Consider the following 25,076-nt stretch of genomic DNA (forward strand, 5'->3'; position numbering starts at 1 on the left):
GGCCAACATGGCCTCCTCTACTGTCGCAATAACACCACACCGAGGCTGGAGGAACGACACCTTATATTCTGTCTGCGGAGCCTCCAACCTGATTGCATGAACATCCATTTCTCAAAAATCTGGTAGTGCCACCCTTTCACTATTCCTTTTCCCTTTCTCACCTTATCTCCTTGCCTTCCCAGCACTACTCTGTTGCTTCTCCCCTCTTTTCTTTTTGCCATGGTCTTCTGTCCTCTCCGATTAGATTCCCCCTTCTCCAGCCCTGTATCTCTTTTATCAATCAACTTTCCTGCCCTTTACTTCCCCCTTCCCCCTCCTGGTTTCTCCTATCACCTTGTATTTTCCTCTCCCTTCCCCCACCTTTTAACTCTACTTCTCATCTCTTTTCTCCAGTCCTGCAAAAGGTCTCAGCCAGCAACGTCAACTGTACTCTTTTCCATGGATGCTGCCTGGCCTGCTGAGTTCCTCCAGCATTTTGTGTGTGTTGCTTGAATTTCTAGCATCTACAGATTTTCTCGTTTGCCATTGAGACAGAAGTTTCCTATTTCACTCCTGTGATACACCATAGATGACTACAAGGCAAAGCCAAAATCAGCATGTATCAGTGAATGCACAAGCCAGCTCAGGTTGTATAATCATATAACCATATAACAATCACAGCACGGAAACAGGCCACCTCGGCCCTCCTAGTCCGTGCCGAACTCTTAATCTCACCTAGTCCCACCTACCCGCACTCAGCCCATAACCCTCCACTCCTTTCCTGTCCATATACCTATCCAATTTTACCTTAAATGACACAACTGAACTGGCCTCTACTACTTCTACAGGAAGCTCATTCCACACAGCTATCACTCTCTGAGTAAAGAAATACCCCCTCATGTTTCCCTTAAACTTCTGCCCCCTAACTCTCAAATCATGTCCTCTCGTTTGAATCTCCCCTACTCTCAATGGAAACAGCCTATTCACGTCAACTCTATCTATCCCTCTCAAAATTTTAAATACCTCGATCAAATCCCCCCTCAACCTTCTACACTCCAATGAATAGAGACCTAACTTGTTCAACCTTTCTCTGTAACTTAAGTGCTGAAACCCAGGTAACATCCTAGTAAATCGTCTTTGCACCCTCTCTAATTTATTGATATCTTTCCTATAATTCGGTGACCAGAACTGCACACAATATTCTAAATTTGGCCTTACCAATGCCTTGTACAATTTTAACATTACATTCCAACTTCTGTACTCAATGCTTTGCTTTATAAAGGCCAAAAGCCTTCTTCACCACCCTATCTACATGAGATTCCACCTTCAGGGAACTATGCACCATTATTCCTAGATCACTCTGTTCTACTGCATTCTTCAATGCCCTACCATTTACCATGTGTGTCCTATTTGGATTACTCCGACCAAAATGTAGCACCTCACACTTCTCAGCATTAAACTCCATCTGCCAACGTTCAGCCCATTCTTCTAACCGGCATAAATCTCCCTGCAAGCTTTGAAAACCCACCTCATTATCCACAACACCTCCTACCTTAGTATCATCGGCATACTTACTAATCCAATTTACCACCCCATCATCCAGATCATTTATGTATATTACAAACAACATTGGGCCCAAAACAGATCCCTGAGGCACCCCGCTAGTCACCGGCCTCCATCCCGATAAACAATTATCCACCACTGCTCTCTGGCATCTCCCATCTAGCCACTGTTGAATCCATTTTATTACTCCAGCATTAATACCTAACGACTGAACCTTCTTAACTAACCTTCCATGTGGAACTTTGTCAAAGACTTTGTGATGCATCTAAATGACAGACATATGATGAAGTCATTCCAGTACAAACAAACCTGTGTAAACTAGATTCTACCTAAATAAAATTTCTCTGTGGGGGCAATATTAAGTTTAGCTGTTATTTCTGGCCCCTATCATTTGTGTTTAATGAATGTTTTTATCCAAATTGAAGGGGAAAGTGATGGGACAGCCTTCAGACTCTAGGATTATGGGGAAAAGGCAGGTAGGTGGAGCCGAGTCCACAGCCAGATCAACTGTGATCTTATTAATGCTGGAGCAGACTTGGCAAGCCAGACAGGCTACTCCTGTACGTTCATATGTGGAACTGTAGTGGCATCAAGACCATTCTTGTACACGAGTGGTCAAAATAAAAACAGCTTTTTCATGGATTTGCTTGTACTTTCTGCTGAATTATGAATGTTTTTTTGCTACTGAGGACATTGAATGGTGTTGATTTGTTACAGTGTAAGGATAAAAATGGAGAGGAGGTAAAGTTTTGGGAGAGGGAAGAAGAGGTGAGAGAGGAGGGCAGGAGTCATTGAATAAATCAGATTTTTAATGGGAATTCCTGTTCCCATTGGCACTTACCATCCAATATGTTGTGCCCTTTGGAGCTGGATGCAAACGCTCACAATCTTTGGGCTTAACACAAACAATCTTTGTGATGCCTCCAACGATTTTTATTAACTTCATGCACTTAGGACAAGGGTAGATGCTGGAATACAGGGTGGCTTCTTGCAGATCCTGTTTATACCTGTCAAAGAAACATAGAAAATGTTCTGCCTTCAGGCAGTGTGCATCAACCACAGGAGAGATACAAGCAGAGACTCAAACTGAATTCAGCATCAGCGCCCTCTGTCAGTCTCGATGTGTAATGCCTCCCTACATGAATAATAGGACAAAACACAAAATGCTGGCAGAACTCAGCAGGCCAAACAGCATCTATGGGAGGAGGTAGTGATGACGTTTTGGGCCGAAACCTTTCATCAGGAGTGAAGTAACATGGGATGGTCGAGGGGGGATAAGAAGTGGGGGGAGGGATGAAGTAGAGAGCTAGGAAGTGATAGGCTGGAGGGAAATGGGCTCGGGGGAAGGTGGAGAATTATGGGAAATAAAAGAGAAAGAAAGGTAGGGCTGGGGGAGATTGTAGAGAGGGGGGAAAAAGAGAGAGAAAGAGAACCAGACTAAAATAATAGATAGGGATGGGGGGAAGGGTGGGGGGAAGGGGTATCAACGGAGGTCAGTGAGTTGGATCTTCATGCCGGCAGGTAGGAGGCTACCTAGGCGGGAGATAAGGTATTGCTCCATCGACCTGCGTGTGGCCTCATCTTGACGGTAGAGGAGGCCATGGATAGACATATCGGAGAGGGAGTGGTCTGTGGATAATAATAATAAGGTCTCAGCCATTACCCAAATCTCAGGAATCCAATTGTAAAACAGAGAAACAGGCTCTTCAGCCCAACTCACCTATGCTGATCAAGGTGCCTCCCTGAGCAGGTCCCATTTTCTTGCCCTTGACCTTTATCCCCGTAAACCCTTCTGATCCATGAACTTATCCAAATATCTTTTAAGTGTAATTGTAGTTGCCTCTACCACTTCCTCTGGCAGCTCATTCATTATATTCACCAACTTCCATGTGAAAAACTTGCCACTGTGATCTTTTTTAAATCCATCCCCATTCATTTGAAATCTATGCCCTCTAGTTTTAGACCATTGGAAAAAAAGTCTGAGACCATCCATATGCATTGATTATATAAACCTCCACAAGGTCACATCTCAGCCTCCTTCACTCTAGGACAAGCAGTCTCAGCCTATCCAGTCTCTCCTCATAACTCAAGCCCTCTCGTCCACTAAAATCTTAGTGAATCTTGCAAAAGTGCATGCTTTCGATGTTTCTGAGTCACAGGGAAAGTTTTTCCTCCGTACTTCTCTCGAACACTTTAGAGAGCTTCTCCATTAAACATGGAGTCCAGCAAGGTCCCTCCCCCACTTTGTTTGGATGTTGCTTTACTGAATCCATCAGGAAGGATGTGGAAATGCGGGGGTGTTGGATGTTGGCAGTTATGATGCCAGGTTACTGGCCCCTCAATTGAAAGCCTCCTCCGAATGTGTTGTCAGAGCAGGTGGTGGAAGCAGATACGATAGCTATGTTTAATAGGGATTTAGATAGGCACATGAACAAGTTAGGATAGTGAAATATTAACCACGTGCATGCAGACAGATGTATGAGTTTACTTTGGCATCATGGTAAACATTGACAATGGGATTGTTCGCAGTACTGTTGAGAAATGATCTGGTAGAGTTCAAAGTTCAATGCTAATTTATTATCAAAGTACATATACACTCAGAGGCCACTTCACACTTTTGTAGGTGAAAATGTTAATGAGAGAGGTCAGAGAAGAATGGCCAGATTGGTTCAAACAGATAGGAAGGCGATAGTAACTCAAATAAGCATACATTGCAACAGTGGTGTGAAGAAGAGCATCTCTGATGTGGATGGGCTACAGCAGCAGAAGGCTACTTTATCAGGTCCAGGAGGAACCTAACAAAGTGGCCCATGAATATATGTTACCATATATTACCTTGAGATTCATTTTCTTGCATATATTTACAGGGAAAAATACAACAGAATTTTACGAAAAACTATATATAAGCAGACAAAGACTGACAAACAATCAATGTACAAATGAAGACAAATGGTTCAAATAAAAATACTGTTGAGAAATTGAGTGTAAAGAGTCCTTGAAAGTGAGTCTGTAGGTCATGGAATCAGTTCAGAACAGGACTCACATGCCCAAGGACAGATGCTAATGCCAGAGAAATCTTACACCCCTGCACCATTTCTTCCCTTATTTTCAAGGAGCACCTGGAATGGCATTGCAGCAAAGCTAACCGATGAAGTGTTGGGAAAGGGGATAAGTGTGCATGGACACCCAATGACTGGCACAGACACAGTAGGAAAATGTCCCCTCCACCCCCAACGCGGCTGACTTTATGACTCACCTGAAACAAAGAGCATTAGCCTCCGCACAGATGAGCAGGCTGGATGCTGAATTTTCTTTACTCAGATATTTACCACGATGACTTCCTTTTGGAAAACCATTGTAGCCTACTCCTACCTGTAAGACGAACATTTTTAGAACTGTTATGGAATAAGAGCAGGCCATTTCACTTTCAGTGGACTCATTCAGTTGGCACCATTTGCTACTCCTATTCTGAATCCCTCCAATACTTTCCATGTGGAGGGCCTGATAAATTACACCTCCATCTGTGGTCTGGCTGATGAGACCAAATCCTTTTTGGTAAATAAGTGTAACACCCTAGTTAAGATTTTTACTGCTATACTAAAGGTATTCCATTTTAGCGGTTCTGTAAGAGCAATCTGATTCAGTTGTCAGCTTGTTTGGGTTGAGCTAAGATAAGATGCTTGTTATTCAACAGGAATGTGCTGTCAGTGGAATTGGGAGAAGGTTCTGGAGAATACTGGGTTGAAAGGCTTTGCTGGTGGGAGCTGGAAGAAGACAGGAGGAAAAGGTGGCTGAGGATGCCGTCCCTGTTGCACAAGGTGCTATGCGCAGATGAATGGATTCAGAAGGAAGAACCAATACTCCTGTGGGAGACCCATTTGTTTGAGACAGATTTCGAGCGACATTTGTAAGGTGGTGTGTGTTTTCACGCAGACTGAAGGTCCAGCGCGTGAGTAACAGTCAAGTTCAAGATCAGCTCCAACTTAAGAGCACATTTGACTGTATAAGAGTAAGTGGCCCTTCTTGTTTTTTTCTTTCTTTTATTTATTAACTGTTTGCTTATATTAACATTCCTGAATATACTTTTGTTTAATTGTATGCAATGTACGATCTTGCTGGGGGCAGTAAATCACAAGCATTTACACAAACCAGGGTTTGGGTGGGTGAGAAATCCCAACCTCATGGATTTGGCAGGACCAAAGTTGTCAACACCCTATATGTACGAAGCCTTAGTAAGGTGGGTTTATCACCATGGAATCAATGCCTGTTAGTGAGGGGCTAACAAACCACGTTTCCTGAGACACTCAAGAAGAAAGGGGATACATAAGGATTTATACTTCACACATCAGAAAAAGGAGTAACTTCTTAAATGAGCAAAACTGATTCACATGAAGTACTCACAAAGCAATCTTTCTGGGAGATCAGTGCTCCTGCTCCATAGTCAGGACTATCTGAAACATAGAATTATTGGAGACCATGACTCAAAGCTGTAAAGATGAGTGCCTCTGATGTCACCAGACCATCAGATGCCCAGAAACAAAGTTGCGCTTGGATCTATAGGAGCCCTGAATTCCCAGGAGGGCTTGCAACCACCAGGGTGCTAGGCAATCCTTTTTTACTAGTCTGCAAACAACTGGTGCTTACTGGATTCTTGCTAGCAGTGTCCATTGTGTGGTCCTCCAGTTTTCTACAGGGAGAGCCAGCTTGACATTACAAAACTCTTTAGTGAGTCACCAATGAGATCATGGATCCCTAGCACAGAGACAGGCCCATCTTCCCACTCTGCCCATGCTGACCCATCTACAATTCCATTTCGCCTGCATTTGACCCATAGTCTTCGTTGACTGGGTAGTGCAAATGCTTGATGCTCTTAAATGCTGTGAATCTCTTCTACTACCCACAGGTAGTATGTCAGGCCTTCCAACCTCCCTCTGAATGAAAAGAATCTGATGTTCTGCTGCAAGACATACTTAGCATAAATTTCCCAGGGAAAAGGAATCAAAAAAACTGGAGAACATCAGTTTAAGGTAAGAAGGGAAAGATTTAAAATGGACCGGAGGGGAAACTTCTACATGCAGAGGGTGGTGAGGATATGGAATGAGTTGCCAGAGGAAATGGTTGAGGCAGTGCAGTTAAAAAGACATTTGGGCAATTACATGGACTGGGAAAGGTTTAGAAGGATATGAGTCAAAAGCAAGTAAGTGGGACTAACTCAGGAAGATACTTTGGTCAGCAAAGACATATTCAGCTGAAGGGTCTATTCCTCTGTTGTATGACTTTTGACTCTACGTCTACCACTGCAGAGCTGGTATTATTGATTATGATAATGATCACTGCATTGTTATGTAACACCAGAGAAAATATACTCAACTAATTATCTCTGATATTTGGTCAAGCCTTTGGATTGCCATATTATAACATGTATCTACAGGTACTGGAGAGGAGAAACTGACTTATAAAATGAGATTTCAAAAAGTCTTGGAAAAGTGGTTAAAAGTCCTCCTATATTAACAAGCCATTGGAAAGATATTAAAAGTCCTTGTAAACAACAAGTTATTTGAGATCTGTTACAGCCACATGGAAGACTTCCATTAAAATCTCCAGTTATTGGGAAGAATTGAATGTACCTCCTCAGCCTGTAAAGTTAATTTTGCAACTAGCAACCAATTTAGTTCAGAGCCCTGTTAATCTCAGGTAGCAACTTCCAGGTTAAACTTCTTTGCATTGAAGTACCACAACTGCTGTAATTTTTAGTGCTATAACAGTAAATACCAGCAGTTTTCCCATCATCACTACTGCAAACTTTATACCATTGGTAAAGGTAGTTAACAATGTGTGCTGAATTAAATTGGAGAGGAAAAACTTCACTCTTGATTCTTTTATCTTGTGGAATTATGAACATTTGTTAGTAGAAATTAGAAAGGACTGAAGACAGATTCAGGCATCCAACTTACTTGGAAACTTCAAAGAAAGTGAACAAGAAAGATCAATATATCGTGTGAAATAAAAACAGAAAATGCTGAGGATTCTCAGCAGTTCGAGGAGTATATCTGAATAGGGAAACAGAGTCAACATTTCAGGTCACTGACCCTTCTTCTCACTGGACAATCTTAAACCATTAATATACAGCTAAAAGTGGAAGGAGAGCAGAGACCAAATGACCTGTGAAAGGATATAGTCATAAGGTCATAGAGTTTTACAGCACGTTTTATGGAGAGTGGTGAGTGCTTGGAATGAGCTGCTGGCGACGGTGGTGGAGGCTGATATGTTAGGGTCTTTTAGGAGACTCCTGGATAGGTACATAGAGCTTAGAAGAATAGAGGGTTATGGGTAACCCTGTAATTTCTAAGGTAAGAACATGTTTGGCACATCTTTGTGGAACCAAACGGCTATATATTGTGCTGTAGGTTTTCTATCTTTCTATCCATATCCACTTTTTGCCCATCTGCACTAAACCCACTTGCCCATATTGAGACTGCAACCTTTTTGTCTATTGTCTACTTCAGTGTCTTCCTAAATGCTTCTTTAAGATTGTATTTGTATCTGATTCTACCACCTTTTTTGGTAACAAGTTCCAGACATCAATAACTTACCCCTCATATCCCTTTTAAAAAGTCCTTCCTTAAATCTAAGCCTTCCTGTTTTTAATTATCTCTACCATAGAAAAAAGATTTTGGCTGTCTAGTCGATTTATATGTCTCATGTTCTTATATACCTCCACCAATTCACCTCTCAGTGTCCATGCTCCAGGGAATATAAGCCCAACCTATCCAATCTGTCCCCATAACTAAAGTCTTTCAATTCAGGCAACATCCTTGGGAATCTGTCCTGCAGGATAGATGGTAAGAGATGGAGCAAGGTCAATGAGAGTGGTAGGGGCATAATAAAGAAACAAAGTTAATCTAGGGAAGGTTTAAGTTGGGAGGTAATGGATTTAATGCCTGAAATTTTGGTTTTTTTCCTCTCTCTCGCCCTTTACCTTGTCTCCTTGCAACAAATTTATCTAACTACTTGATAGAAGGTCTTTGAATTAAAACATCAACTTTGTTTTCTGTTTTCCACACCTGCTGCCTGATCTGCTGAGAATTTCTGGCAGTTTTTGATCTTATTGCAGATTTCCAGCACACTGGGTGTGGCCAACCATTTCAGTTTAAGCATCAACCATCTACTCAATGGGCACACACAGAGTTACACAGGCAGGAATGCAGGGGAAGTGAGCTTTCCTTACCAGTTCTTGCAGCCAGAAGGAAGCACAGCTGCAGGGCATGTATATGCTTCTTCTCATTTTCCTGAAGTTTACTGGGTTGTTCCCCTTCCGCATTATTAGCATGTGCCACTGAACTGTTTGTTTCAAAAAAGCCACAGGAACTATTTATAAGTGCTCTATAACAATCATTTGCATTTTGTAATTCGGACATGTATTTAGCTACATAATCTTTGTCTTTAAGATGTGATAAACCCAGAGCTTCCATGGTGTCATCTACGACATCAGGCACGTCAAAAAATGACTCACATTTTATGGACTCTTCTGTTGGTATCACTCTTGCTTTTGGTGAAACCTTTTCCTTAATAGTATTTAAATTCAGTAAAGGAATGCACATATCACAAATTACTCTAGCTTTAGGAAAGAGCTGACTAACACTGGTGAGGTTATTTTTCCAAACTCCTTTATTCTGATTATCCTGTTGTTCCAGGTTCGGCCAATAGCAAATGCGATCAACGCCACCTAAAGGAAAAGAGATAACTCAAGAGTTAAATGCAAATTCCAGGGCTCAATATGCTTGTGTTGAGAAGTCAATGAACCCAAAAACCAATAAATACCAAAGACCTGATGAGCTGCATCCCAATTTTTTGAAGCAAGTGCCTTTGGAGACAGTGGATGCATTGGGTGTCATATTCCAAAATAAATGACTCCTGTGGATAGGAGGGGAGCAAATGTGACCAAAGGATTGAAAAAGAGAGGGAGAGAGGCAACTAGGATCAACCGAGCTGTAAAACTGAAGCAGCGATAGCGAAAATGTTGGAATTTCAATGAAAGGATGTGATATTGCTAATTTATGAAAGGGAAAATCACGTTGATTAATCTGTTAGATATTTTCATGGAAGCATCTGGTAGAGTAGATGCATCCCTCTGAAAATCTTTAGGGTTTCAGAAAGCCTTTGATAGGGTTTCATGCATGACATTGGTGAGTAAGATTATAACTGTACAATGTCCTGTGTATGTTACTCAAAATGGGTTTTTTTGGTTTGTTAAGAGTAGGAATGCTTCTTTGATAAGTGTTTCTCTCGCAGTTGTTTTGCTTTATACTTGTTGATATGGTAATTGTATTCATTTGTTAACCAATGGGGAATGTTATTTTGTCTTGTGAGGCTGGGAACTTGGGGGAGGGGTTTTTCGCGGGCTTTTTGGGAGAGAGCGGGAAGAAGACATCGAGGAAGGTGGACGTGCACTGCACTGCTCGGAAGACCACCGGGAGTGGTCCCAGGTGTAAGACGTGGAGGTCGGAGGCAAGCGACGAGGGGTCGAATGGTTCGATGTTTGAGCTCCAACGATGTGCACTAAACTGACTGAACTTTGATAAGTTGGCGCCTTTTTGTTTGTTTACCTTGCATATATGTTGTATTGCCTAATACTCTTTTAATTTTAGTAAACTCTTTAAAGTGTATTTCATAACGGTATTCGCAAAGCAAACAACATTATGAAGGAGCCCACGCACCCGTCATACAAACTCTTCTCCCTCCTGCCATCTGGGAAAAGGCACCGAAGTATTCAGGCTCTCACGACCAGACAATGTAACAAGCCATCAGAATCCTCAATACCCAGAGCCTGGACTGACACCTTGCCCTATTGTCTTGTTAATTATTTATTGTAATGTCTGCACTGTTTTGTGCACTTTATGCAGTCCTGGGTAGGTCTGTAGTCTAGTGTAGTTTTTTTTTCTCTGTGTTGTTTTTTACGTAGTTCAGTCTAGTTTTTGTACTGTGTCATGTAACACCATAGTCCTGAGAAAACGTTGTTTCATTTTTACTATGTATTGTACCAGCAGTTATGATCGAAATGACAATAAAAAGTGACTTGACTTGACTTGACACTTTCATCTCTTTTTTATATATATTCTTGAAAAAGCTTTTTCTATCCACCTTGATATTGTTTGCTAGCTTGCTGTCATACTTAATCTTTTTCCTTCCAATGATTCTTTTAGTTGCTTTCTGTAGGTTTATAAAAGCTTCCCAAATCTCGATCTTCCTGCCAATTTCTGCTTTGTTGTATGCCCTCTTTTGCTTTTATGTTAACTTTGACTTCCCTTGTCAGCCACAGTTGTATTATTTTGCCATTGGAGTATTTTGTTGTTTTTGCAATATATCTATCCTGCACCTTCCTCAGTTTTCCTAGAAACTCAAGTCATTGCTGTTTTGCTATCATCCCTGCTAGCATCTCCTTTCAACTTACTGTGGCCAACTCCTCTTTCAAACACTGTAATTGCCTTTACTCCACTGAAATACTGCTACGTCAGACTTTACTTTTCTTCAAGTTGAGCTCAATCATATTGTGATCACTGTCTCCTGAGGATTCCTTTATCTTAAACTCCCTAATCACCCCTGATTCATTACATAACATCTAATCCAGTATAGCTTGTCCCGTAGTAGACTCAATGACAAGCTGATCTAAAAAGCCATCTTGTAGACATGCAACAAATTCACCCTCTTGAGATACATCACCAACCTGATTTTTCCCAATCTACCTGCATGTTAAAATCTCCCATGAATATCATAACATTGCCCTTTTGACACGCCTTTTCTGTTTCCCATTGCATTCTGTAGACCACTTCCCAGCTACTGTTTGGAGGTCTGTTTCACTGCCTTCAGGGTCCTTTTACCCTTGCAGTATCTTAATTCAACCCACAAGGATTCGACATCTTCTGATCCTATGTCACATTTTTCTAATGATTTGATACCATTCTTTACCAGCAGAGCCACACTACCCCCTGTGCCTACCTTCCTATCCCTCCGATACAATGTGTAACCTTGGACATTCAGCTGCCAACTACAACCATCCTTCAGCCATGATTCAGTGATGGCCACAACATCATACTCAACATTCTGTATAAGTGCAACAAGATCATTCACCTAATTTTTTATACTCGTGCTCTGAGATTATAATACTTTGACTACTGGATTTGCTACCTTTTTTAATTTTGCATCCCTAGTGCACTGATACTCACCCTGCTGGCTGCAATTTTGTCCTATCATCTGCCTGCCCTTCCAGACAGCTGGATTGCATATTAACTCCAGTTCCCATCCCCTGTCAAATTAGTTTAAACAACTCTAACAAACCTGCCTGAGAGAACATTAGTCTCTATTGGGTTCAGGTACAACCCGTCCCTTTTGTAAATGTCATATCTCTCTCAGAAGAGATACTAATGATCCAAGACACTGAAGTCCTGCTCCCATACCAGCTTCTCACCCACGCTTTTATCTGCCAAATAATTCTGTTTCTACCCTCACTGGCGCGTGGCACAGGTAACAATCTAGAAATTACTACCCTGGAGGTCCTGCCTCTCAGCTTTCTGCCTAGCTCCCTAAATTCTCTCTTCCGGACCTCTTTGTTTTTCCTTCCTATGTTGTTGGTACCAATATGTACCAAGACATCCAGCTGCACCACCTCCACCTCCAAAATGCTGTGGACGTGATCCGAGGTGTCCCTGACCCTAGCACCTGGGAGGCAGCATACCATCTGGGTGTCCCATTCACATCCCCAGAATCTCCTGGCTGTTCCGCTGATTATAGAGTCCCCTATCACTACGCCTCCCCTCTTCTACCCCTTTCCCTTCTGCACCACAGACCCATACTCAGTGCCAGTAACCTGGTCTCCGTGGTATTTCCCTGGGAGGTCATCCCCCACAACAGTATCCAAAACGGTATATTTATTATTGAGTGACTCTTTGATGGGCACATGGATGAAAGAAAACTGGAGGGCTTTGAGCTGTGTTGGAGGGAAGTGTTAGATTGATCGTGGAGTGGCTAATTCTGTACGTATTTCATTAGTTAAATAACAGGTAGTGTTAGGGTAATTATTTGATGAAATAGAAGCTTATCGTAAGTGTATGCTGATATGATACATACAGTAGTTTTGGAGAATGGAACTTCTGACTAACTGCTTATTGCTTGTGTAGGCAAACTGGGTGAGTGGGTAACAAGTTGGTAGATGGGGCACAATGGGGACAAGGGTGTGGGCATCCACTTTAGTAGAGAAAGCAGATATGGAGACAGAAGAGGATGCAAATGCTGGAATCTAGAGCAACACACAACCTGGTGGAGGAACTCAGCAGTCCAAGCAGCAACAATGAGAGAAAAAGGTCTGTTTATGTTTCAAGTCAAAACTGTGCATAAGGACTGAGTGTAGAGAGATACGATAGCTGGTGTAAAGAGGAGAAGGGGAGTGGTGAGAGAAAGAGTCCGAGGTGACTGGTTGAGTGAGGAGGGGTGGGTAGTGCCAGGTTGGGGAGGTGAGGGGTGTAGGGTTGGGAGACAGTGGCAGATGGATGATAGATGAAGGCAGACAGAGGGTAAGAGATCAAAAAGGGTAAAGGAGGTAAAAACATGGAGCAAGGTTGGCAGAGGGGAGTGTGAAGATAGGAAGCAGCTGCTCGTGTGAGGGAAGCAGGAATGCATATCTCTTCCACAGATGGACTCTGGTACAAAAAGGAGGAGAGAATGGAAACCATTAGGGGAGAGGTGAATGGCAGTTGGAGCCAGGTGGGGCTACCTATGAGTAACTGTGCATGTATCATAGGTGGATAGAACCAGATGGGGAGGGAGATGTAGATGGGTGAAGGGAGACAGGGGGGTTATTTAAGGGAAATTGGACAAAAATGGCTAAGGAGGATTAGAGGGGGTGGGTGGGGCCAGTGTGAGGGGAAATTTTTAAAAAAGGGGTTATCTAAACTTGGAAAACTCAATGTACATGCTATTTTGTTGTATACTCTCCAGGCACCAATATGGTGTGGAGTCTCTCCTTTCCACTTGGACCACAAGGGAAAGGACCTGTGACCAGCTCATAAGGATTTGTTTATGCCAATGACAACATTTGACCCTCCAAACAAATGTGCCGAAGAGTATTTTCAGCAGTTTCCTTCCTTGTGGACCAGATCAGTCACCCAAATAAGCACTTCCTTACGATTATGTGGCACAGAATTTATCTTGTAATCATACTTCACTAAAGTTCATCCCAAATATGCTAGACTCAGAAAGTGGTTAAAGATTTCTACAAGGCAGTTCAGCTGAAATTGTAAGATTACCTTGGCTGTGTGTGTAATTCCAAGAGAGACATAGCAAAGAAACAGGTCCTTCAGTCCAGCAAGTCTGTACTGTCCATTAACCATCCATTTACACTCCATGAGCAGTAATGCCCTGTATTTCATTCTCCCTACATTCCCATCAACTCTGCTCAGATTCTGCCTCTCACCTACACACTTAGAGACATGCTGATTAATTGCAAAATGTATTCATAGCACCTGCATCTCGAGGTGGAACAATGTGTTTGGTTGCCAGAGATGGTATTCTCCTCTGGTACTGGGAATACTGCTTCCCCTGATCCCTACATGTTAGAGTGAACATTGGATAATCTCAGCTACTACAATTACACAGACAGATTGGAGAAGCTGAGATGATTTTCAGACTAAAGAAGTGATTTGGGAGAAGTGTGCAAAGTCCACAGTGGTCAGGACCAAGTGAATAAAGAGGAACGGTTTCCATGAACAGAAGTGCCAAAGACCAGGTGTAAGGTGATTTGCAAAAGAACACAAACAGAAACCAGTGACACTGATCTACACCTTGCTGTCTGAAAGGGTGACAGAAGTACATTTAATCCTGGATTTCAGTGCACTTACATTATAACATCCACCCAACTCAATTATTTCTTTCACATTGTCCCTGGGCACTAACTCATAGCACCTATCTCCTCTTCTCAATCTATTGTAGTCTGAGTGTATTTCCCCTCAAAAGTATGCTCTAGTGCTTTCATTGTCTACTCCAACCTTACTACCATAGATTTTAATCCTTTCACTGAGTCCTTTTTTGCCAGCTCTGATCACTCGGTCATCTGTTCTGTTCCTCTACTATGACCCTTTCCTCATTGTCTCTTCCTGCTGCTGTGGGCTTGACCCTGAGCCTTTCTTCCCTTTTGCAGTGTCTCTCACTGTGTCTGCCTACTTTTGCATTGTTTCAACACTTTTCCCATGGGCATTAACCCTTTGTTCATGTTTCCAATTCCCTCTGTATGCATCCTATGATGATACCATATCAAGAAAGTTTCTAACTGGCTTCCTCATCACTGTAGGAAAGTACCAGCTAGATATCCCATTACCCCAGACATACCTTGAATGAGTAGTTTTGCACAGATGATGCAGGGGTACCTAGATAAGTAGACCGTACAACCGTGCAGAGACCTCGGAGAGGATAGCAGCACCTGCTCCACAGCATGAAGCCCATTCCTGGAGCACTCAATGGCAACTATATGATTCTTTTCTGTGGTGTTCAGGACAGCAATGCCTGTTTTCGAATACTGAAATTAAAACAAAAGTTGAGAGGATTTATTGTCTTCAACTGAGCTTTATTTATGTCTCTTCTTAAGAGTATAAGGAGGTTGTTTTTAACCCATCTGGTCCAGGCATGTACACACTAAAAGCCAAGCATAGAAGGCTAAGGGAATTTGGCATGCTCCCATTGACCTGCACCAACTTTTACAGAAACATCATAGAAAGTATCCTGTCTGAATGCAGCATAACTTGGTATGGCAACTGCCCTGCCTATGGTTGCAAGAGTTATGAACATAGCTCAGCACATCATGGAAATTAGCCTCCCCTCTATGGACTCTACCTGCACTTTCTGATGCCTTGGGAAGGCAGCCAAAGTAATCAAAACCCACTTCCACTGCAGATGTTCTCACTTTTCCCACCCCTCCCATCAAGCAGAAGATACAAAAACCTGAGAACACAAACCAATAGACTCAAGTAAAGTTTCAATCCCAGTGTTATAAGCTCTTGAATTGACCTCTTATGATAATGATAATCTTTTGATTTCTCTTCAGGATCCTCACACCTTATTGCCTATCTGCAATGCATTTTCTTTGTAACAGTAATTGTTTTCACTAAAAACAGAACTGCATTCTGTTTTTATCTTTTCTACTACCTGAAATGAATCTGCCTGGATGGTAAGCAAAATTTTTTACTCTGTCTCTACCATTTGGTTTATCCTGGCTCACAGAATGATCTTATTTCCAACTCCACCCCTTTAACTGTCACCGGGAACTCAAGAGTCAGTGCAGGACCTTCATTCTATATTGACTAGCAGGAGGGCACATAGGACAGCTGTATTGTCCCAGGGTAGGTCTCAGTACATGTGATCTGTGGTATAAAGGAGGGGTGGGAGATTCTCATTGCTTGAAAAAGGTCCACATTATAATTTTCTATAACTTGAGGCCACACCATTTGGGCATACATCATGACTTGTGAGTTGAAAACAAATTACTTTATGTTAATTTATTTACTTCTGTGCACAAAGATTCTGTAAAAATGTAATTTATTCCATACATCAAATTTGTGAATTCTATAAGGGCAGATTTCCGCTACCTAAATTGTGGTGATGTGAGTGTGGGGCCTGTATAATGAATCTTGAGGTCTGCCCAGATCTGAGTGTTTGACAATGTAGGAAGAGTTTTGTTCTGAGTCTGAACTTTTGCCAGATAAGTTATAGCAGAGGTCTGTCTCAGAGCCCTATAGCTAGTGCTCACCAGCCTTGGCCCACCATAGACCCAGGACTTAAGAACATTATTGGATTGAGTATGTGTCTTGATCTAAGACAATATCCAGCTGTGGACCTGGTGCCCAGTACTGGAGTGGCAATGGATGGCAGTGGATCAGAACAGAAACAGGCCTTTTGTCTCCTTTAGTCTATGCCGGCCTGGTATTCTGCCTAGTCTCATCTACCTGCACAAAGACCATAGCCCTCCAAGCCTCCCTTATCCATGTACTTACCCAAACTTCTCTAATGTTACAATTTAACCAACTCTACATCTTCTGCTGACAGCTTAACTTCACAGCTCTATCTACCTGTGATGCCACTTTCCGGAGATTATGGATCTGAATTCTCAGGTCCCTTTGTTCTACCACACATTTCAGTGCCCTAATGTTTGCTGTACAAGTCTTACCCTTGTTGTCATCCCAAAATGAAAAATGTCACATGTTTACATTAAATTCCATCTGCTATTTTTCAGCCCATTTAGACCATAAGACCACAAGACACAGGAGCAAAATTAGGCTACTCAGCCCATCGAGTCTGCTCCACCATTCCATCATGGCTGATTTAATATTCCCCTCAACCACATTCTCCTGCCTTCTCCCTGTAATTTTGATGCCCTGACCTATCAACCTAGCAATCTCTGCTTTAAATAGGCTCAAATGACTTGGCCTCCACAGCCATCTGTGGGAATAATTCTATAGATTCACCATGCTCTGGCTAATGAGATTCCTCCTCATCTTTGTTCTAAAGGGATAAATCCTTGTACTTTGAGGCAGTGCTCTCAGGTCCTAGACTCACCCACTATAGAAAACATCCTCTCCACATCCACTCTATCTAGGCCTTTCAATATTTGATAAGATTTCGATGAGACCCCTGCTCATTCTTCGAAACTCCAATGAGTACAGGCTCAGAGCCATCAAATACTCCTCATATTAACCCTTCCATTCCCAGAATAATTTTCCTGAACCTTCTCTGGACCCTCTTTTACCTGGCCAGCACATCTTTTACCCAGCTGATCCAGATCATTTTACAAGTTTTGATAGTTTTCCTCATGTGTAAAGTAACCCATTTGATTCTAAATGCCTATACCTGATACGTGCCTCCTTTTTGTTTATCAGGGCCTCAATATTTCTCAATAACCAAAGTTTCTTAAACCCATTAGCCTTATCTTTTATACTAACAGGAACATACAGATTCTGTACTCTCAATTTTTCCCTATCGAAAGCCTCTCATTTGTCAAGCAACCCTTTGATGGAATACAGCTTATCCCAATCTAAGCCTGCCATGTCCCTTTGCATGCAAACAAAATTGGCATTCCTCCAGTTTATAATTTCAACCTGAGAACCATTCCTATTCTCCATGATTATCTTCAAACTAAAGGAATTTTGATCACTAAATCCACAGTTTTCCCCTACATTCACTCGTGTCACCTCCTCTGTCACATTCTTTAAGCACTCTCTAGTTGGTACCTGGAAAAGAACAGTGCCATGAAAGTCACCTCTTTACATGTCTAACATTTCTTGTTCTCACATTCATACCTCTTGTTCAAAGACACATCTCCCAATACTTGGAAAAGAGATGTGGACACAGGTTTGTCAATGTGGCAAATGAAGGAAGGGGAGTGAGTGGGGGAGCAAGGTGGGAGGGAAGGTCAGTGACTGAGAATCATACACATGCTGCAATTAATAAACTTTGCATTCTTGACCTTTCCACCAAAGGGAACTCTTTGTAGGGTCATTCAGGATTTTATCACTAGTATGAAAAGATGAACGTGTGGGACATTATGATGTAAGGGAACTGTTTTCAGCTAGTCAGTGCTGTTGTATTTTGCCTCAAAGGCAACAGTTTAAAAAGAGCTGGGTAGAATAACCACTGAAGTAGGTAATATGATTACTTGAATAAAGTTAAACAGATTGTGTAAAATCTGTAACGTATGCACTACATGGCAGAAGGGATGCAGAGATTTTGGTCACGTGTACAGCTGGTCGGAGTCAGAAGAGACCTGCTGAGCAGCAGTGTCTGCACTGGTGTTCTGTACATCAAGCTGTAGATCCAACCGGTGAGTTCAGCTGATGAGCGGATCCTGGGTGAAGGACTTCAGCCCTCTGCATAACTGCTCTCAGACTGCGTGAATTTGACAGGAAAATTTAGTTGGCGCTCTGAAATTCCTGAATGGTCCAACAAAGAATTCCCTTAGGTGGAAAGGCCAAGAACCCAAAATTTATTAATTGTGACATGTGTATGATTTGGAAGTTACTCCTTAACATGAAAATGCATAAACACTTGAAGAGAAATATAACTCGCAAGGGAAAAAGCCAGGGAAAGAGATCAATTGGATTGTGATTACGTTGTGATGGTATAGAGCCAAAAAGTCAGTGCTCTCAAACGAGGACTTGGAGACTTCCAACATTTCCATTTTTTGGATTGTGAGGCCTAAGAGCCTAAGGCAGAAATTACACCATAGCAATGATGAATGGTTGGGATGGTGGAATGTGTAAGTTTCCCCAGATTCTAGGTTTGTCCCAGTCATTTGGGAGGGTTGACATGTAACATTGTTTTTCATTAAGCTAGGTTGTGTAAACATGGGAAGATGGAGAAATGGCTGGAGTTCATTGTTAAGAAAGTGGTAACTGTGCACCCAAAACACTCAGAGGGAACCAGTAAAAAATGGAACCAGTAGACATGGCATATCAGACTGTCATGGTATGAACCACTTCTGCTTCTATCCCTTGTATTATCAAAGTACTTACTTTGCCACTTCCTTCTGGCGCCTCACATAAAGGAGATCTTTCCATATGCAAAGCCAGAAATATCATCAGGTTTTCCTTCTCTGGCAAGCGGTAATTGGTACCTACATCTAACCAAAGAGACAGAGTAAAATCTCATTCTGAGGGGCCACATTCACCTCTCTGACCACCTATTTATTCCTCAAAAAATATTGCACTAACAGTTGTGACAGATAATATAAACTGATGAGGGTCCCAGGCAGAGAGTGCTGAGACCACTCATTCTGTCACTCACTTGACAAAGCAAACAAAAAGGTCTGTCCTTGAATACGCCAATCAAGGTTATATTTCCTTTAATTGCAACATTGCATTTACTGTTTTAATTTTATTTTGATTAATTGAGATAATTTGTCTTAAAATGAACTGAAATAGAAATTGTTGAACATATTCAGCAGGCCAGGTGGAGTTGTTGGAGAAAGGAGCAGTTAGCATCTGGGGTTGCTGACTTTGCAATAGTACTGTCTCACACTGAGTTTATCTTGAAATCTGCACTCTGCTCTATTTCCCTACTTGGTCTCTTTACTTTGCTCAACCTTTCTTCAGCCCTTTCAAGAAAACATGCTCACTGAACCACTTAAAGCAGCAGCTTGATGAGTGCAATTAAGTTGAATATATTGTGAGTATTTGTGTAAGACTGAATATCAGGCACTGAACACGGGACCAGCTTGAAGCCCATTTTCTCCTCAGCTGAAGAGTCATAATATATTAATTTACGGATAACTTATTGAAATGTTTCATTGCAAAATGACTTGAATGATAAAATCCAAAATATGCATTCATGTGAATCAGGGAGATGGTTATTATTCTTTCCTATGAAATGCTTATGAAAAATTTAGAATAGCTTTAATATTCCTTTCTCTCCAACCTCAAACATCAGCTCTGTAAGCAGGCAGAAGGGCAACCTTCTGATGAAATTCTGATCATCTTAAGAATTGATATTAACTTGGGATACTACAGTTCACTTGTCACCTCAGTTTCATTTAAAAGCTCCTCAGCTTTACTTGGTTCTGTGACCTTCTACCATTGCTCGCTGTGATTGGGTCAGTACTCAAATCTTTAAAACAGACGGTCAAAAACCAGCAGGAAGAAAGCCTTGTTCTTGTGCACAAAGATTGGCAAGGCAAGGTATTTATTCCTTGGAGCATTGGAGATTGATCCTCAGAAAGAAGCGACATAGGATCTAAAGATGTCGAATTAAGTGTAAAAAAGCCTTAATGGAGTTATATACAGGTCACTGAGCCAGGAAGTGGGGTGCAAATTACAACAGGAGATAGAAATTGCATATAAAAAGGGCAGTGTTACAATAGTCATGGGGATTTCAATATGCAGATAGATTGTGGAAAACAGGTTAGTGTTTGATCCTAAGAAAATGGATGTGTGAGATAGCTTTTTTGAGCAGCTTGTGGCTGTGCCCACTGGAAGAAAAAAGGCAAGTGTGAACCAGATTTGATTAGGGAGCTTAAGGTAAGGGAATATCAGGATATATTGATCAAAATATAATAAAATTCACCCTGCAGTGTGAGAGGAAAAGCTAAATTCAGGTGTATCAATATTTAAGCGAAGGGAGTTACAGAGGCATGAGAGAAGCTCAGGCTAACGGTGTTTGGAAGGGGACATTAGCAGAAGTGAGTGCAGTCGCTCTTACTAAAGAAGTGTATGGAAAGCTGAAAGATCTAAAGGTAGATAAACCACAAGGACCAGACAGACTACACCCCAGGATGCTGAAGGAAGTAGCTGAAGAGATTGTGAGGGCATTAGTAGTGATCTCTCAAGAATCACTAGATTCTGGAATAATTCCAGAGTATTGGAAAATTGCAAGTGTCTCTCCACTCTTTAAGAAGGAAGGAAGGTAACAGGCTAGTTATCCTGACTTCAGTGGGTGGCAAGACATTAGACTTCATTATTAAGAAAGAGGTTTCAGGATACTTGGAGGCACATGATAAAATAAGTCGAAGTCAGCATAGTTTCCTTAAGGAGCAATCTTGTCTAACAAACCAGTTGGAATTCTTTGAAGAAATATTAGGCACAACAGACAAATCAGTGGGTGTGATTGAACCTAGATTTTCAGGAGGCCTTCAAAAAGCCTCATGAAGCTGCTAAACAAGATAGAATCATGGATAGATGATTGGCTGACTGGCAGGAGGCAAAGAGTGGGAATAAAGAGGGCCTTTTCTGGTTGGCTCCAGTGACTAGTGGTGATCCACAGGGGTCGGCATTGGGACCATTTTTTTAATATGTTGTATGTCAGTGATCTGGATGATTGGATTGATGACTTTGTAGCCAAGTTTGCGTTTGATATAAAGATGGATGGAGGGGCAGGCAGTACTGAGGAAGCAGGGAATCTGCAGAGGGACTTGGACAGATTAGGAGAATATGCAAAGAAGTGGCATATAGAATACAGTGTAGGGAAGTGTATGATTATGAATTTTGGTAGAAGGTATAAAGACTTAGACTATTTTCTAAATTAGGAACAAATTCAACAATAGGCAGAGTGAAAGGAATTGTGAGTCCTTGTGTAGGATTCACTAAAACTTGCAGGTTGAGTTGGTAGTGAGGAAGGGAAATTTCATTTTGAGAGGACAAGCATGTAAAAGCAATAATGTAATGCTGCAGCTTTATAAGGCATTGATAAGACCACGCTTGAAGTATTGTAAGCAGTTTTGGGGCTCCTTCTCTAAGAAAGGATGTGCTGCCAGTGGAGGGGATCCAGATGAAGTCCATGAGAATACTCCCAGGAATGAAATGAGGACTGTTTGATGGCTATGGCCTGTACTCATTGAAGTTTAAAAGAATAAGCAGGGATCTCATTGAAACCTATTGAATACTGAAAGGCCTAGTTAAACTAGATGTGGAGAGGATGTTTCCAATCGTAGGAGAGTCCAAAAGCAGAAGGCACAGCTTCAGAATAGAAGGATGTCCTTTTAGGACAGAGATGAGGATGAATTTCTTTAGCCAGAAGGTAGTGACTCTGTGGAATTCATTGCCACAGACAGCTGCTGAGAACAACTTAATGGGTATATTTAAAGTGCAGGTTGATAAGTTCTTGATTACTTAGGGTGTCAAAGGTTAATGGGGAGAAGACAGAAGAATGGGATTGAGAAGGATAATAAATCAGCCATGATTGAATGGTGAAAGCATTCCTAATTCTGGCCTAATTCTGCTCCTATCCCTTATGAACATGGCATCTGATATCAAAGAAGAAGGCAATACACTGCCAATACTACCATTTGACTGTAATTTGATTTTCTATCCTGATCTACACTGTTCCAACAGACTAGCGTAAGCTCAGCCAGTTGCGAAGCTAGCAAAGTTGCTGCCTCACGGTGCCAGAGACCAGAGTTCAACCCTGACCTCTGGTACCGCTGATATAGAGTTTGCACCTTTTGCTTGTAATTGCTTGGGTTTCCTCTGGATGCTCTGGTGTCCTCCCACATCTCAAACATTCAGATAGATTAATTGTCCACTGTAAGTTTTCCATAGGGTATAGGTGAAAGGTAGAATCAGGGTGTGGAGAATGATGGGTATGTGGGAAGAATAAATAAAATGGAATTGGTGTAGAAGTAGTTGAAATGGGTGGCTGAGAATTGGAATGAAATCGATGGGCCAAAGGGCTTGTTTCTGTCCTGAACCACTTGATGATTGTCTCATCTTCCAGCAAGGCTCTGTGACTTCAATTATTTCAGATTATTAGCAAATCATGTTCTTAAATTTCAGTTTTTCCTCTTCCTAGTTCTAGATTTGACTTGTCTTCTTCTATTTATAACTCTTCCAGAAATCCCCCCTGTAATCTCACTCATCTTGCTCTACCACTCCCTTGCTCTCCTCCTCTTCCCATGTTCTCCACAGCAAAAGACTTGTTTGATTTTTAACTTCTTTCCTGTTCTGATGGAAGTTCATCACTGAAAGATGAATTCTGTTTCTCTCTCCACAGATGCTGCCTGACCATTTGAATGTTTATCTCCAGAACCATTGGCATTGGGAATAACTGCTTGGTGATAATAGCATTGGGGATAAACACTCAATAGGCCAGGCAACTTCAGTGGAGAGAGAAACAGTGTTAGTGTTTCTGGTTGATGACCTTAAGGATGCAAAAATATAAGAAAAAAAATCAAAGGATAATACAAAGGGATGATTATTTAAAGTTATACGTCAGCAAATGAGCATGTTGCAATTTCCTCTAACATTGCATATTTTTACTCACCAGGTGATTCACTCTGTGGCTATAACAAAAAAGGATTGAGGTATTAATTCTACAAAAGCAAACTGTAGAAGAATTACCAATTATTTGTGCACATGATAAATCACAGTTATTAACAGGTTCATTCATAATTTATCTTGAACAAATTAACTCCGCAGAGTGTGTGGTGAAAATATGGTCCAAGGACACAAAGATGGAGACCAAGCAAATTCCCAAGGAATAGCTACCATACACTCATTTTTCTGATGGAAAGAAGATTCCATACTTCCATATTAACTCTTGGCATAGGAGGAGACAGTTTGGCCCATCAGGCCTATAGCAGCTCTCAGAACATTCATATCAGACGTTCACTTATTTCCTGGTCAATCATTCTCCTGATCTTCACATCAATTCCCCTTGGATTGTACCGCTCAACCATACACCAGGGGGCATTTACTGCAGCCAATTAAACAGGAACTTCTACATCTTTGGGTCTTTGGGATGATGGTGGGGAGGGGAACTGGAGCACCCAGATGAAATCCATGTAGGCACAGAGAGAACATGCAAAGACAGTCTCTCCTGCCATCACATACAGATGGCATTTGAGGTCAGGATTGAACCCAGTTCACTGGAGCTTGGCAGCAGCAGTTCTAACAGCTGACGGCTCTGCCACCTTGGCTTGAGATTCAGCTGATGACTGATGACCCCAAATCCCTTGCAACTTCGCCTGATGCCAGCTCCACTCCAATGCTGAGGATGGTACACACAGTAACTGAGGTTCAACATGAACAACAAGGACTGGACTTACCTGAGTATTGGACTGTCCAGAGCATTGCTCAGCAACTGAAAGTTAACAAAGTAGGTGTTAGAAGCAGCTCTGTTCCAAGTTACAATTTGGCTACATGGAATAGTAGCAAATGGATAACAAAACAATGTTTCTGGAGTTATTAAAATATTGACAACAAAATTAATGTGGGAATGTGCTGGGGAAAGGAAATTTATGGCAGTGTGGTGACTGGGAGGTGGGGGAGGATCATGGTGTTGGAGAATATAGGTGGAGATGCAAGATGCAGTTAAAGGAATGTGAGGGTGGGAGGGTTAGAAAAGTGGAAGAAGGTGAAAGGAAAAGGTGGCAAATTGGAGGAGACAAGGATAGGGGACAGGTGGGTAGAGGGTGAGGGCATTTCATTTTCTAAACAGGATTGTTTTATTTCTCGAAATTCATTCATGTATTGTAGGACTGGCAACAACTTAATGAAAGCTGAGTGACAGAGTTATGTTATGTTGTAACTTTTCTTCTAAAATTTTACCACGTTAGTTGTAGGAACAGGCACTAAGAGTTCGATTTGAAGAAGTTTAGTCAAAAGACTTACATAATTTGACCTCACAGTGTGAGGTGCTATGGATGAAGAGAGTCAGTGAGGTCTGCAGTAATCCAAAGTGCTGAGGTTGGAGAAGTCCAGTGGCCAGGGTCATCCCATCCTATGAAACCTTTTGAAGATGACCTGACTAATTCCAATAGCAAAAAGCCTTGTGGGAAGATCAAGTCAAGACTGCTGCACTCAACCTGGAGCCAATAAAGGCAGCAGAGGAAAGACTGCCAGGATAAGAAAGCTTGTGCCACGAATCCAATGAGAATAGATAGATACTTTACTGATTGAAAGGAAATTACAGTATCACAGTAGTATTAAAATTGCACAGATACAAATATTAGAAGAGAAGTTAGAAAGAATTAAAAACAAATAATCAATCTAACAGGAGGAGGGGGTCAT

The 25,076-nt window shown here is 41.7% G+C and overlaps 1 protein-coding gene across 1 annotated transcript in view; it reads right to left on the reverse strand.

The window, feature by feature from the left end:
* Positions 1-25,076, reverse strand: part of LOC132397664 (cytidine and dCMP deaminase domain-containing protein 1-like) — a 62,277-nt gene that overhangs the window by 19,597 nt on the left and 17,604 nt on the right. The window contains exons 7-14 of the mRNA XM_059976432.1: positions 24,113-24,147; positions 23,329-23,347; positions 19,092-19,198; positions 14,920-15,106; positions 8,771-9,268; positions 5,944-5,993; positions 4,799-4,914; positions 2,384-2,549 (exon numbers count right to left, since the gene is read on the reverse strand). Coding sequence (XP_059832415.1) covers positions 2,384-2,549; positions 4,799-4,914; positions 5,944-5,993; positions 8,771-9,268; positions 14,920-15,106; positions 19,092-19,198; positions 23,329-23,347; positions 24,113-24,147 — 1,178 coding nt within the window. The remainder of the gene's footprint in view (positions 1-2,383; positions 2,550-4,798; positions 4,915-5,943; positions 5,994-8,770; positions 9,269-14,919; positions 15,107-19,091; positions 19,199-23,328; positions 23,348-24,112; positions 24,148-25,076) is intronic.

The sequence above is a fragment of the Hypanus sabinus genome, chromosome 8 (genome assembly GCF_030144855.1).
Source record: "Hypanus sabinus isolate sHypSab1 chromosome 8, sHypSab1.hap1, whole genome shotgun sequence".
NCBI classification, from domain to species: Eukaryota; Metazoa; Chordata; class Chondrichthyes; order Myliobatiformes; family Dasyatidae; genus Hypanus; species Hypanus sabinus.